This window comes from Panicum virgatum, chromosome 8K, assembly GCF_016808335.1.
Source record: "Panicum virgatum strain AP13 chromosome 8K, P.virgatum_v5, whole genome shotgun sequence".
Classification (NCBI taxonomy): Eukaryota; Viridiplantae; Streptophyta; class Magnoliopsida; order Poales; family Poaceae; genus Panicum; species Panicum virgatum.
In genome coordinates, this window is record NC_053143.1 from 16,586,438 (window position 1) to 16,601,815 (window position 15,378).

General features: G+C 41.9%; 1 protein-coding gene across 20 annotated transcripts; it reads left to right on the forward strand.

Annotated features, from left to right (window-relative positions):
• The first annotated feature begins 302 nt into the window (after positions 1-302).
• Positions 303-3,604, forward strand: LOC120644064. 20 transcript variants are annotated; one of them, XR_005663372.1, is made up of 7 exons: positions 305-834; positions 900-2,100; positions 2,409-2,493; positions 2,590-2,705; positions 2,959-3,005; positions 3,201-3,274; positions 3,362-3,604. XR_005663372.1 is itself a non-coding variant. In XM_039920620.1 (4 exons), the coding sequence occupies exons 1-4, from the start codon at positions 601-603 to the stop codon at positions 2,596-2,598; spliced, it is 429 nt and encodes a 142-aa protein (XP_039776554.1). In that variant the 5' UTR covers positions 303-600; the 3' UTR covers positions 2,599-2,856. The 20 variants fall into 20 exon arrangements, 1 of the variants encoding a protein (XP_039776554.1); XR_005663373.1 differs by lacking the exon at positions 2,959-3,005 and having other exon boundaries at positions 900-1,040; positions 1,580-1,626; positions 1,823-2,493; positions 2,593-2,705; XR_005663376.1 differs by lacking the exon at positions 2,959-3,005 and having other exon boundaries at positions 900-1,040; positions 2,053-2,100; positions 2,593-2,705.
• The last annotated feature ends 11,774 nt before the right edge of the window (positions 3,605-15,378 follow it).

A 15,378-nucleotide genomic window follows, 5' to 3' on the forward strand; every position in this document is an offset into this window, starting at 1 on the left:
AAAGAGTATCATTTGTCTTATTCCGATATGCACATATTGGTTACGCGTGTCACTAATTAGTTAGTGGTGATGGTCAACCTTAACACGTGTCACTAATGATGAAACACAAATGTGACGTGTAATTAGTTGCACGTCACCAATATATATTATAGGTGACGTGCAGTTATACACCCGTCTCCAATTTGAATGTATGAGCCACGAGAATACAAATTATGTGGACAACTTGGGCCTGGGTCACCACGGCCTTTCACTCGGCCCAAAACAGCTCCTCGCCGCCTACCTCCCCCTCAAGCGACGCCACCTCCCTCTCAACCATAATCCCTTCGTTCCTACGCCCCCAAGCCCCCCTCTGCTTCTCCTTCTTCTGCGTCGCCGCCGCCGCCGCCGGCCCATCGCCGCCTGCCCGCCGCCCTCCTTCCTCATCCGGTCCTCCCTCACCGGATCTGTGCCCTGGAGGAGTCCACAGATCATCACTGCCCGCTCACAGACACGAAACGGGCCTAACCCTAGCTGCGCCCTTGCGTCTCCTTCCCTTAGCGTCGTCGCCTCGCTTCACATCCGCACCGGCCCCCCTCGCTCGTCGACCTCTCTGGCGACGGCATGCTCGTCGCATCAGGGATCCTCCTCCTCCTCCTCCTCTCTCTCTCTCTCTCTCTCTCTCTCTCTCTCTCTCTCTCTCTCTCTCTCTCTCTCTCTCTCGACGAGGGTTCTCCTCAACGCCTTGCAGCCACATGGACAAATCCTCCATGCCCGCCGGTGATGGAATCATCCACACGCGCACCTCCAGGATCTTACGCGTCCGCCGCCACGGGGAGGGGCTCCTGTGCCTCGAAGGTTCGGTCAGCTTCTCCTAGCTCCGTTGTGCATTTCTCCCCCCCTAACCCTAGCTATTGGTGCAGCGCGCCATCCAGGGAGGCTACCAGCCGCCGGAGACTCCTCCGAGCAGGATGGATCCAGGGAGGGACGAATCAATGGAGATCCAGATGCAACGTCACCTCCTCGCACTGACGGTGATGGAGCTCGTCCGGATGCTATGTCAGGTTTGTTCCTCGCTTCTTCTCAGCTTGAATCCCCAGCCCACCCTTCGATCACCAAAAAAAAATCGTGCTCAATTTCTCGATTGGACTGCTAAACTGGGTGTGGAATCGATTTCTTCTGAAGGGCCTGAACGATTTGTACACCTGATTGCTCGATTTCGAGTTAGATTGTGCCCAGAGCTGCAGGGCTGGGTCATGGTGGGCGATAGGAGTTAGGTGCTGATGTTGTGTGCCAAGCATATAGGGATTTAAACCAGTTCGGCTGGACTTCTTGGCAGTGCTTCGTGGATAGCATGTGGAAAATGACAGCATCTTTATGAGCTTGTGGTATTGTGCGGATTATCATCTGGGTTTGGACCTTGGATTTCTCCTGCACCCTAAATGTTCGATGAAATGTTGTAGCACAGTGCTCGTACTGCAAATCCCAAATTCTGGATGCACTAACTTGTTCTTTGAACTGGGAATAGCCTAGTTTTCTTTCTATTATACTCTACATACTTCTTCTTTGATTGATTGCGGGAATTATATTTATGCATGAGCAGGAATATAATGAGGCCCTCAATCGCACACTCTGGAGGAAACTAGATTTGTATGTTTACCTATTCCCTCCGTCCTTTGATGGTTTAGATTAGACTTTCAGTACTGAAACATTGATGAGACTTTCGAATTTTGATTCTTATGCATTGGGGTCAGGTTATCTATTATTTATGTGCGATGTGATATCTACTTTCTTAATGTAATTGTCCTTGTCTTAATGGTGCTTGCTTGTATTGATACTTTGAAAGGTAGATGAGCTGGAAAAGGCAATCACAGTTGCATCACGGGTCCAGTATAATATGGACTTGATGAAGTCGAGCTTTCTTCCCTAGTATTGTGGACTAGATAGATTCAGTTAAACTTTTCTTCCCTAGTTTTGGATGATATTATTTTTCCTTCTTGTGGACTGATAAATGAGCTGTCTGCATTTGGATGATATTATTTTCCCTAGTCTTGTGAATTTTTTTTTTTGTTTCAGTCCAATAATTTCTGCATTTGGAGCTGTGAACTTCTCAATAAAGCAAAGGTAAATAGACTACTTTTTGTAGATTACCTTGTAGCTATTGACCTGGCAGCCAGAGAGCTCACTTCCCTGCAACTCCTCGACAAAGTATCCTACCTATCATATCTTGGCTTCTGTTTGTAGATTACTTTGTTGCCTGAAAGTATGTTAGCTAACATAAATTTTAACCTCCCTTATTTTGCTGGAAATCAAATAACTTCACTTGCTAGCGTTACTGAACTAGCTACAAAAATGTTAGAGCTCCAAAGGTTATTACTATTGTACTACCTATTGAAATTGTGCTATTCTTCTCTTTATGTTTACATGTGCAGTAGATTGACATGCACATATTTGTTTCCTGGAGTCCAAATCGAGATATGCTTGCAGCTAACCTCCCTAAAAGCAACCAGCGCTTGGGTAGTTTTCTTCTGCTCCCATGTTATGATTGGATTTTTGAAGTTACCTCTACAGTTTCTTGTAACGATAAAGTCTGATTCATGTCCTGTGTTTTAGCAGCAATAGTGGTCACTGCTACAAGCTATTTCTGGTGAATTTGATGGCTGCGAAGATTGTCTAGAGTGGTCTGCTTCTTCCACATACATACTATCAAGTTCCGGCGCATCAAAATGGTAAGTTATCACTAAGAGAACACCAATGGCTAGTGTGTTTCTGCTTTAGAAATTTAATCCTCTTCAGTAAATTTATTGCTCTTTTCTTTTATGTTACTTTCTTACTCTTATTTCTTTGATAAAAATATGCTACTGAACTTGTTTTGTTGGTTTCACAGACTTGTTTCTTCTGTACTTATATATTATAGACTATGCATTTTGTGTTCCTGAAGGTCATCATTTCATCTTTTCACTGCTTCTGTTCTTGCGTCAGATTTCAAATCCTTTTTTAGGAAACAGCTTAGCCGTCTTTTCCCATATGTAAGTGTTTGTTTCTGCTGAACAATTTATACTCCTCTTGAATCGTTCAGATGTGTCACTATTTCTATTTAATTTGCTCATGTTTCCTCATTTCTTTTTGTTATAAATTATAAATTTCATTTCATAGGCTGAAAAGATGAAATCCCTGCAAATATTTGTCATGCATTTAACCACTCCATATAAATGTCTATCCAGGTTTGAAGTATTTTCCTACAGATCTAGTTTGTGAGCGAAAGAACCATATATTATGCACTACAACAATCTAAAAGGTAATGCTTGTTGTAGTGTATATGGATTTATTTAATTTTATTTTGATATCTCGCTAACCTGAGTGCTGGTGCCTTCATGTGAAATAGCCCATCAATCTGTGCCAAGAATCTGAAGTCGGAAAAGGCACAACTACTAAAGATTTAGAAGTGAAGATGCAAGAGTCAAATTAGTGAAATGATTGCAATCAGAACAAGCAAGCTGAAGTAGGATTTAGATATTAGTGGTGCTGTACAAGGTTTATGTGGATATAAATGTTGTGTACAGTTTTGTTTCAGTTGAGATTAATGGGAAAATGGAAATGCATGTTAATTTTGAATTTTAGAACGCAAGCAATGTGAACTATGGGCGTCTCCTGCCCCCTATTTTTTTTTTTGTTTTTTCACATCATTGGAGACGTGCATTGTAAAAACACGTTACTGTTCACCATTATCAGTGACGTGTTGTAGCCATACCTGTCACTGAAGAGGGTAATTGGTGACGTGTAACTTGTACAGATGTCATCTTTCTTTGTCTTATCACCTTTTCTACTAATTGGTGACAAGCAAAATACTAGCTGTCACCTTTACTACTCATTGGTGACGAGCAAAACAACAGCCGTCACCTTTTTTACTCATTAGTGGCGCAAATCCTATAGTCGTCACCTTTATCCGACATTGGTGACGCATGTATCCTGCAGCCATCCCAATGAGTCATTAGTGACCGGTATACCTAAATAGCCATCACTAATGAGTCATTAGTGACGGGTTTTTGCACGTCACCGATGTGGTTCACATCAGTGACGAAAATTTAGTGATGCGCATTTCAACCGTCACTAATGAGGGTTTACCGTAGTCATCAATATGGTTTTCTGACGTAGTGCCATGCTCTATATGAAGTATCCCCCGAGTCTTAGGTTGAATCAAAGAAATAGACTAAGGGTTAAATCAGCCTTCAATCATTATCTTCCAAATTTTGCTTTCCAAATCGATTTGAAAAACACGCATTTATGCCACGTATCCTGCAGCCCCCCAAGCCTTGAATCCAAATCCCCAAGTTTTACAATAAAGGATCCAAAATTGTGGTACATAATGTAAGAATTTATTTTGATGGTGGAAACAGATAAATTTATTATGAAATCTGAAACTTTCTTTTTTTGGAAAATAATCCCAGAAAAATGGTGAAACAGATAAATTTTAAAAAAAATTCCAGAATCACCGCTCAAAAATAAAACTTACGCAGAGTGTCTCTTCAACTTCCAGATATTTAACCGCGTGTTGACACCTACCAGCGTCACCGCTAGGTTGGGTGCTCTTGAACGGCAACAACCGTAGGTGTCAAGGTGGTGCAGGTATTTCATGAACCACAAATGAATCCACAAGCCCACAAAATACAGTATTTTACCCAAGAGTATTCTTGAGTGTCATTTATATTTCCGCAGGGAAGGCGGTGGTTAAAGGTGCGTAGGCTGGTTAATGAACCAATCTTGATTGGATAATGTTGACACCATTTTTTAACACGTGTCAAGAAAAGTAGTGTTGTGAAGAGAAAATTACTTATTTGAAAGAAACCAAAACATGCACAGGATCAGAGTCGGCCGATGGAGTTGCAGCCGATGGGTCAAAGGAATATTTTGAGGATATGCAGATCTGTGTTGTTTGGCAATCGGCCAATGGAAGTGTTGCCGACAAGTTAGAAGGGGAGAAATTTCACATTTTATCATAATTCTGATGATTCGGTTGTAATTTAGGAATAGTTTATTTTTTAGAAAGTCTTAACTTTTTAGTCAAGGAAGGTGTTTGACATAATCAGCTAGGACTTGTTAGCGTTAGGGTATATATATCAGTTATACGGGACCGGAAAAAGTTGATACACATCCAATACAACAAATCCTTTACAATTTCCTTGCAATTTACTTTCTTGCCAGTGACTTCGCTATTTTCTTTTCGGCGAGTTCTTTCAAACTGATCAAGGACGTTTCACATTCGTCGACTTGATTTGCTGGTAAGTTTTCGTTTTACAGAGTATATCTGAGCTTTAGCTTCCAGACATATCGCTGTAGTTTTGATTAGATCTATTCAAAAGTTATCGAATTTGTCTAGGGTTTGATCCCTGGTGCATCGCTGTTTTCCTGTCTAGATTTATTCACAATTTATCGATATCGGCTAGATTTATAGGTTTTTCCTGTGTTTTTGGCTGTTATCAGATCTATCTACCTAGAATACGTGAAATCGGCTACAAACTTTGTGATATTCTTGTAATATTATAAAAGCCAGTTTACATCTGTTTTAGGTAATATCTATCATCATTATCTATGTTACACATTCCTAGCTTTTATAGTGTTAAACACGTGCAATCGGCTACCCTAAGCCGATTTTGTCGTTTCCCGCATTGGCTGATCTGCCGACGCGTTTGTTTATTCCGCACTCGCATAAAATATCCTTTTGTCGTTTTCCTTATCGGCAGAGCTTGCCGATATGTTTGTACGAGAGATATTCAGAATTCCAGCCGATACGCTGTCACATTTATCGTTTATTTGTTCCTTATCAATTGCAGGTCAAATTGACTGGCATGCTTGTTTAACTTTCCGAAGCTTGGCGAACACTTGCCCTCGGATTCCAGTGTGTTGATTTTTGTGTCAACACATATTTTGCCACGCTCGGTGGGACCAGAAGCTTCAAAATGATGAAACCCGTAGACGCAGCTAGTGTCAGTGAGGAAAAGTATGTCCCTGTTGATGAAAGAAAGCTCAAAGAAGATCAGCAAAAAGAGTTGTTTGAGGCTGTGGAGAAATACAAGCGTGAATGTCTCAAATCATACAGTACTACAAGGTCTGGTGATGTGGTCAAGAAGTTTGACTTCCCATCTCTCCAGCCATTGACAGAGGCACAACGCGAGAAGAAGATGATAGACCCGGTCTATCAAGCCGTGGGACAAGCTTTCATCAAAAGCGCATCGTTCATGGGTAATATAGTACACAATGCAGTAGTCAAGATCTTTGTAGAAGGTACGTTCCCAGGTTGCATGGGGCCAAGTTATATACAGCCAAATCAGATGAATTTCGCTCCCTTGGAATCGGCTGTAGCAGCAGCTTTGTCGGCTCCAGACAACTGACCAGAAGTAAATAATAGTGAGACGTCAACGCAAACCACTACTGTGACATCACCAGCTCAAGCAGATCCTATCTACGCAACTCCATCACCGGTTCCTACAGCGGTACAAGGAGGATCTGCATCTGGTTTCCCAAGGGGATGGGATCCAGCTACTGGACTTGGCATGCCTCCTAAATTCTTTACTGCATCATCCATAGTGTAGTTCAGTGCATCGGCTACTCGGCCGATGATGCCTCAACAGAATGCATCGGTAGCACAACCGATTGCTCAGAGTGCATGGAGCCCGCAAATGGTTGCACAGTTCAACGCAGCACCTTGCGATTCTTCTCCAACCCAAAACTCCTTCAGAGATACTGATTTCAAGATCTCCTCATAAAGGTGGAGTCAACTGGGTGTTCCATGATCAGATGATAGGGGCATTGCAACATGTCAACGTACCATACATGGATCCTACAGCTCAGCAATCAGCTAGTCCATCGGCTTCACAGCCGGCAGCTACTTCTGTGTTAACAATGTATCAACAGCCAACTAACCAGACGACTCAACAGCTACCCAATCAGATGGCCCAGCAAACACAACAGATGGCATCGGCAAACCAGCCGATGACCCCTATGTCACCACAACCTGCAGCAGCTGCAAGACTGACAAACCCGATCTCTCCTCAGTAGGTACCGGCAATTGACCAGCACGTTGACTGGGCTTCCAAGATAGCTGAAGTGATGAGGGAGCAATTTGGATTGAGGCCAAAGCAACAGTCTGCCATGTACAGAACTCCCTATCCTCCGATTTATGATCAAATCCCCCTCCCACACAAGTACAAGATTCCTGACTTCACCAAATTTTCAGGACAGGGAGATGTTTCCACAGTAGAGCACATCAATAGATTCATCCTACAATGTGGAGAAGCAACCAATCAGGACCCACTAAGAGTCCGATTGTTCTCTTTGTCTTTATCTAGATCGGCCTTTGCTTGGTTTACTACGCTTCCAGCAAATTCCATCTTATATTGGGCCGATATAGAAAAGCAATTCCACTAGTTCTTCTTCTCTGGAATTACAGAACTGAAGTTGACAGATTTGATGAGCTTGAGGCAAAGAAATGATGAATCAGTGTCTGCATTTATTCACAGATTCAGAGATGTCAAGAATAGGTGCTATAGTTTGGTACTGTCAGATCAGCAACTAGCTGATGCAGCCTTTAATGGACTCCTACCACACATCAAGGATAAATATGCTTCGTAGGAGTTTGAAAGTATTAGTCAAATTGCAAGCCGAATGACAGGAGAGATTCGGTCATACGAGTCAAAGAAGCCTTTTCAAAAGAAAGTAAGCTTTGTTGAATATTCTGACAGTCCTGATTCTGATAAAGAGCAAGAAACCCTAAACCCTAAACCCCAAGAAACGGTCTCATCGGCTGAGTGGATTCAGAACAACAAAAAGCCGGTGACGTGTTCGTTTGGGAAAAAGGAACCCGAATCATTTGGGTTTGATATCATAAAAGCTGACAAGATATTTGATTTATTATTGTCGGAAGGATTGATCAAGCTAAAGCCATATCACAAGATCCCGTCGAAAGAAGAGCTCAAGAACATGAAGTACTGCAAATGTCACAATGCCACATCTCATGATACAAACGAGTGCAAGGTCTTCCGATAGCAGATTCAAATGGCTTTTGAGCAAAGGAAGCTTAAGTTTGAAGCTCCCAAGAGAACGATGAAGATTGATAAGCACCCGTTTGCCACCAACATGGTGGATGTGACCAAGGAAAAGAGTCCTCCACAAGCTAAAGTTCTGACATCATCATCGGCTAGGAAGTCTGGGACTATTGATCCCAAAGCACAGATAACAACTGATGAGGTCAAAGAAAAGAATCTACAGGAGGAGGTCGAACGCTCTCCGGCGCCATGAAGACGTGTCACATCGCAGATGTTGCTGAACAAGTTCCAGCATGACCGTGAAAGGCAGCAACACAGATAAGAAGAAGCACGTCGTGAAAAGAAACATTGGAAGTGTTCTTTCTTTGTTTACTGCTGGGAAGAAGGGTTGACATTGCCATCGGCAGATAATTCCCAAATGCAATGGTCGAGGCAGCCGATCATATAAGAAGCCACATCATAATGATGAATCATGCCGACGTGAACGTATTCCCGTACATGATCGGCTAGGAAACAGGATTTCTGTGCATGATCGGCTGGGGGGCAAAACCATGCTCCGTGATCGGCTAGAACAGAGGGTTGATGACAAAGTGCAAGATGATCAGCCGATGCGCAGGGATCCAGAAAGAGATCCACACACACATCGCACTAGTCAACCTCAGTAGTGTCCAGGAGGTTTGACCAGATCGCAGAAGAGGCGTGTTCAAAGGCTACGCCAATTGGAGATTATAGAAGAAGAACAAGAACAAACTCCAAACAAGAATGGGGTTAAATCACAAGTTTGGCGTGTCAGGTCGAAAGCTGATGATGATAAGGATTCTGGATCGCCGGCTGCGCCAATTAACATGGTCTTCATAATGCTGAAGAAGTTCATGGCACCAGCCAGTAAGGATAAAGAATCAGAATTGGAAGAGCCCATGGCTCAGTTGAATTTGGAGCCAGTACCAGCAACGTTTGAGAATCCAGAAGATGATAAGAGGCAGCATCTAAAAGCTTTATTCTTGAAGGGGTTTGTCGATGGAAAACCAGTTACGAAGATGCTTGTTGATGGAGGTACAGCTATGAATATAATGCCTTATGTGATGTTACGCAAGCTGGGGAAGAGTCAAGACGATTTAACAAAAAATGATATGATGCTCAAGGATTTCGAGGGAGTCGTGTCTCCTGTGCTGGGAGCATTATGTGTTGACTTGATGTTCGGTAAGACCCTTCCCACTACTCTCTTTGTTATTAATGGCAAGGGTTCGTACAACTTACTCTTGGGACGGGATTGGATCCATGCCAACTGTTGCATTCCATCTACTATGCATCAATGTCTTATACAATGGGTTGATGATTCTGTCGAAATAGTGTCTGCCGATTCGTCATTCAGCATTGCATCGGCTGAAGCTCACGTAATAAGTTATGACAACATGAGTTGCCTTTCTGGTCAAGTTTGGGAGAAGGATTTCTTAAGAGTGGCAGATTATGAATCTGCATCAACACAAGCAAGTAATTCTTCGGATGATTCTTGATGGAGGAAGGGACAATCGATTACAATATCGGCTAATAAATAGTTGTAGCCGATACATTGAGTATCACCTCTAACAAAAAAATATATGTAAAGCTGATTGTAATTTGAATACATCGGTTGGCATGTGGCCGATGTGATATATGTCTCCCTTAGAGCAATAAAACACCAATAAAAGAGAGATGCGTTTTGTTTGGAGAATTTGCTGTTTTTTGCATCCAGATGTTCAAGAAATAAATGTAAATTAGGACAATTAGAGTGTTTGTGTCATGATGAACAGATTCAAAAGTTGCAGTACAAATTATTGACAAATTTCTTACATCAATCCAAGAACATTCTAGATTACAAAGATCGCACACAGACGAATCTGATCAACTTCTTGAATTACCTGATTATCACTCTCTAATGAACCAGGAATTGGCTTCAAGCGTTTGTGGAGTTGGTATGCCTGGCTAGCATATTCTTGTTTCTCTCCTTCAAGTCTGGTGATGGCTGATGGGATCTGTGAGAGATCATTGTCTGCAGTGTCTATTTCTTGATTGATTCGGTTGAGTTCTTGCAAAAGGCGATCATGCTTGGCTTCCAATTCTGCTTTATTTCTTTGGAGAGCAGCCTGGGCATCATTCAGAGATTTGATTTCAGCACAGGTTGATCCCACTATAGCTTTAGAGTTGTCCCTTTGCTTGGCAATATCTTCCTGTTGAAGGCGATCAGCAAGTTGCTTTTGAGCTCGAAGAACTTGTACACGATGGCTTTCGATATAAGCCGTAGGTGTCAATGCTTCCTATATTGACTCAGGGAGTTGTCCTTCCAAGTTCTCCAAAATGGCGCAAATCGGCTTGGCATTTCAGACTAATTGACCGATGTCTTGATGTAAAAATTGGAGTGTTTCTTGGAGTTTGTCGTTGACATCATCAGACAATGTAGCCAATTCAGCCAATGTTGGATCTTCTTCTTCTTCATGTGGAGCAATTCCGATCTGGAAGGAGAACGTGGCGTTGTCTGGTGATTCTTGTGCCTAAAAGGAAAATAAGAATCAGAGTAGCCGATAAAAAGTAGTGATGTTACAGAATCGGCTGGAGAGGGAATATTTACCTATTTTAAGTCCAAGTCAGAACCAGAAGGGGCAAGAAGCAGTGGTGAAGTAGTAGGAATTGAAATGTCCGGCATGTCTGATTGATTTGATGATCCAGCTAGTGCCTGATGGGCAAGCTGAAGATAATTGTCAGAAACTTGCAGAATGAATTTACAAATGAATTCTGAGGTTTAGCTGAATTAGTGAGAAGTTGCCCCGAGTTTCTTGGAAGCTGAGGTTAAATGCTGCAGTCAAAGGAAAGGGCATGAGTTTCAGAGTTATGGAAAATATAGATGATTACTAGTGGATGGAAAAGGGAATTTGATGGAATATTTATAGCCTCTATCTAAAGGGTAAAAAGGGAATTTGATGCGCCGCCTGCACAAGAAACATGAGTTTATTTGGACGTTGGTGCAGATAAGTGATCATGATTCGAGTTAATTTCAGAGCAAAAATATATTACTCCAAAACTGGAGGGCGTGTGTTGACACCGTTTTTTGACATGTGTCAAGGAAAGTGGTGTTGTGAAGGGAAAGTTACTGATTTGAAAGAAATCAAAACATGCACAGGATCAGAGTCGGCCGATGGAGTTGCAGCCCATGGGTCAAAGGAATATTCTGAGAATATGCAGATCCGTGTTGTTTGGCAATCGGCCGATGGAAGTGTTGCCGACCAGTTAGAAGGGGAGAAATTCCACATTTTATCAGAATTCTGATGATTCGGTTGTAATTTAGGAATAGTTTATTTTTAGAAAGTCTTTACTTTTTAGTCAAGTAAGGTGTTTGCCGTAATCGGCTAGGACTTGTTAGCGTTAGGCTATATATATCAGTTGTACGGGACCGAAAAAAGTTGATACAAATCTAATACAACAAACCCTTTATAATTTCCTTGCAATTTACTTTCCTGTCGGCGACTTCACTATTTTCTTTTCGGCGAGTTCTTTCAAGCTGATCAAGGACATCTCACATTCAAGCAACTTGATTTGCTAGTAAGTTCTCGTTTTACCGAGTATATCTGAGCTTTAGCTTCTGGGCGTATCGCTGTAGCTTCCTTCAGATCTATTCAAAAGTTATTGAATTTGTTTAGGCTTTGATTTCTAGCGTATCGCTGTTTTCACGTCTAGATTTATTCACAATTTATCGATATCGGCTAGATCTATAGGTTTTTCTTGTGTTTTTGGCTGTTATCAGACCTATCGACCTAGAATACGTGAAATCGGCTACAAACCTTGTGATATTCTTGTAATATTATAAAAGCCGGTTTAGATCTATTTTAGGTAATATCTATCAGCATTATTTAAGTTACACATTCGTAGCTTTTATAGTGTTAAACACGTGCAATCGACTGCCCTGAGCCGATTTTGTCGTTTCCCGCATCGGCTGATCTGCTGACGCGTTTGTTTACTCCGCACTCGCATTAAATATCCTTTTGTTGTTTTCCTTATCGACAGAGCTTGCCGATAAATTTGTACGAGAGATATTCGAAATTCCAATCGATACTCTCTCAGATTTAACATTTGTTTGTTCCTTGTCAATTGCAGGTCAAATTGACTGGCATACTTGGTTGACTTTTCGAAGCTTTGGCGAACACTTGCCCTCGGATTCCAGTGTATTGATTTTTGCATCAACAGATAATCTATTGCAGCTTGGGTTCGCTAGTTAATGAACAGGGGTAAGATAAATAGTATAAAGAGTTAGTGTGACACACAAGTTCATACTCAACTCGAACAAAGATAAAGGTAGGAAGAAAGAAAGAAGATAGCAGCTCAGGTCTTATGTACTTAAGTTAGCTATATCTATATAATCCCATGATTAAATTATCTTTAGATTAACCTATCGGGAGACCGCTACTAGCTGGCAGAATAAAACTGACAACCATATGGCTCTTTATGGACCTCCTACCCCCAAGCCAAACGTGGAGGATTACTGGGAACGGACAGAGCTGTCACCACATGCCGGCTACCACTACAAATTGTGAGAAATGGCGACATCCAGTAACACTTAATTAATCCAGACACCACGTCTACATCAACAAAGCGATACTCTAGTATCCCACACAGAGCCTCCACCCTTCGAATGGATAGTCATCATACTAGAGCAAACATACGAATACTGGAACGGGTACCAGAGTTCTAAAGATAATATGTTAATCATTCAAGCACAGGGCAATGATGCACACAAATCATGAAGTATATGTCTGACATCTCAAGATATAGATCATGCAGATATCGGTAACTATAAGATAAGTCTATTACAAACGACCGAGAATTATAGAGAAGAGCTAGAGACGAACTCATACCAGAACTCCTGTGCAAATTCAGGGACCCGATGACTACTACTTCATCGTAAACTCCACTAACCTATAGAACTACACAAGAGAATGAGCTTGAGCTTCAATTTGAGGTGTGAACATGTGGTGTCTCTATTCTCACCCCCTCTCATATTTATAGGAGAGAGCCATTGGTGTGCACGGGCTTAGTACTTGCATTGTAATCGTGACATAAATGATTGGTCCTTACATTACAACTTGTGGCCGTGACATTTGTGTGCTTTTAAATATTATTATGTCTAAGAAACTTAATTACATCATTAGAAATGATATTGAGTTATTTTCATAAATTATTTTAACTCAAATGCGACTAATGGACGTGTAGTTATGTATAGCTCGGGTACGCGTAGCAATTCTTAATGAATAAACAATAATAAATAATTGAAATAAAATAGGATTTGAGAAAATAGGAAAAATCCAACCGGTACCAAAAGGGACGCCTGCTTGTGTCCTGGAGACAGACCCTTTGGTACCGGTTGCTCTTTCCAATCGGTAGCAAAAGGCGCTTTGGGCACCGGGTAAAATACCCGGTGTTCTAGACGGACCCCTTTGGTCTCGGTTCCCTAGTACCTTGTTGGAAAATTGGAACCAAAGCTGGTTTCTAACCCGTACTAAGGAGCTTTTTTCTCGTAGTATTTTGTATGATGAGGACAACACTGCTTTGGAAAAGCACATTGATCCTCCGCTAGACATTCCAGGTCCGATCACAAGAGCTTGCGCGCTGTTGGTACTTTGTAACGTTACGAATAAAATCCGCAAATGCACAGATATCACTGTAGCTTTCAGCCAGGAGGATTCTGGGTTATCGTATCCACTGAGGAACGTAAGTACACTATCTACGGGTTCAGGCTCATCCAAGGACACAAACACTGGTGCAGGAGGGATAGGACAGAGAGGACTTCCTAAAATTTAGAATCTATGTTTAGAGGAAGAGATACTTCGCTGTTATACTTCGAACTACTGGTTTCAACCAGCTTGAGAAAGCCGATAGCTCCAACAATAATGCTCTATCCAATATCCGAACATAGAGGATTATTAGGGCTCGAACATGGCTGTCGCCACCTGCCGGCTACCTGTACAAACCGTGGGACTATCAGACAACTGAGTGGTATAATCTAGCCTAGACATCACGTCTACGCTATTCCCTACTGATCTTAACCCTGGCCAAATTATCCTTTTCTATCCGGAGTCTTAAGCTAGGATCAAATGCTACTCTAAGCATACACTCAACTTATATAAGGTAGAAGAAATAACTTGCAACGAAACTCTAATTCTAAATAAAAAAGACTTGAACACTTACAACCGAATAAGCATCCGTTGAGGTATCAGTGGAGAAGAGTGCCAACAATCCCGGCACTTCCCCCGACTCCTCCTCACTCTCCGCCTAGTCTTCTACACCTCCTAGACTACCTAAGCATCTAGGATGAAGGTCTCCAAGCTCCAAAGGAAGAGAGGTGAGTTGAGTTTTGTGTGGTGTGTGTTTCATTCCTTCACCCCCCTTTCTATTTATAGGAGGGAGCCACGGCCAGCAGGGGTGCATTCTGCAGCTCTTCCTCCAAGGCTTCTGGTATGTCGGTTTCTTGCTCTGGTGGGCCTTCTAATCCATGTTTTGACACGTGTCGCATTCTGATTTGCTGGAACGTCGTGTCTCGGATCATGCCACACCATTATGCTACAAAATTAGCTTAAAATCACCTGCACACATTCTAGAACATCATCTGTGAAATTCCACATTATGGTTCAATTTTGTGCAAGAGTCGACGGTCAAAATAGGTTGTTAGTGACCGTCAACACGCGCGATAACTAAACTTAGAGGTTCATTCGTAAGCACACTCCTATGTATGATTTTGAGAATATGATGCTACATAATAATTATATTTTGAGAGGGTCTTAGAGAAGGTCTTATGCGTGGAGGACCAGCATGGGCAACCGGAACAAGGTGGAGGCCCAAACTAATTTGACTTTGAGTTCATTTCAGAGTCCAGTAGCAATCAACACTAAAATGGACGCCTAGGTCACATACGGGCTCAGATTCAGACGTTCAAGATATGTATAGAAAGCTAACGAGAAGACCTTTACAATGGCTCAAGTTTGAGACCCTAATTCATTCGGAGTTGACAGTAATCGTCTAAACAAGTTGACAAACAGAATCTATCTCGGCATTGCGACACTATCATTAAGTCTCTGGGCCCTGTATCGTGTTGGAACCCATTGGAGGTGCATCCATGGGTTCTGATTGGGTTTTGTTTAGATTAATCTGTTAAGAATAGTTTTGCTATTATTTGTGACACCCAAGGTGTTTAAAAATCAATGATAGTCAACATAGAACAATTAGTCGAATGAATCTGAGGACGAGCAATTATTAAATACAACAAAAGGCAAATTAAATTGAAATTCAAATGTTGGACTTACTTTGTAACGGAAAATAAAGAAGGTTTCAACTCTAT

Bases quoted from the DNA above. Each gene is read 5' to 3' on its own strand.
- LOC120644064 (XM_039920620.1), top strand. From the start codon at position 601: ATGCTCGTCGCATCAGGGATCCTCCTCCTCCTCCTCCTCTCTCTCTCT. The intron at 835-899 runs GTTCGGTCAGCT...CTATTGGTGCAG, and splicing joins GGGGCTCCTGTGCCTCGAAG to CGCGCCATCCAGGGAGGCTA. The intron at 1,041-2,052 runs GTTTGTTCCTCG...TTTTTGTTTCAG, and splicing joins TCGTCCGGATGCTATGTCAG to TCCAATAATTTCTGCATTTG.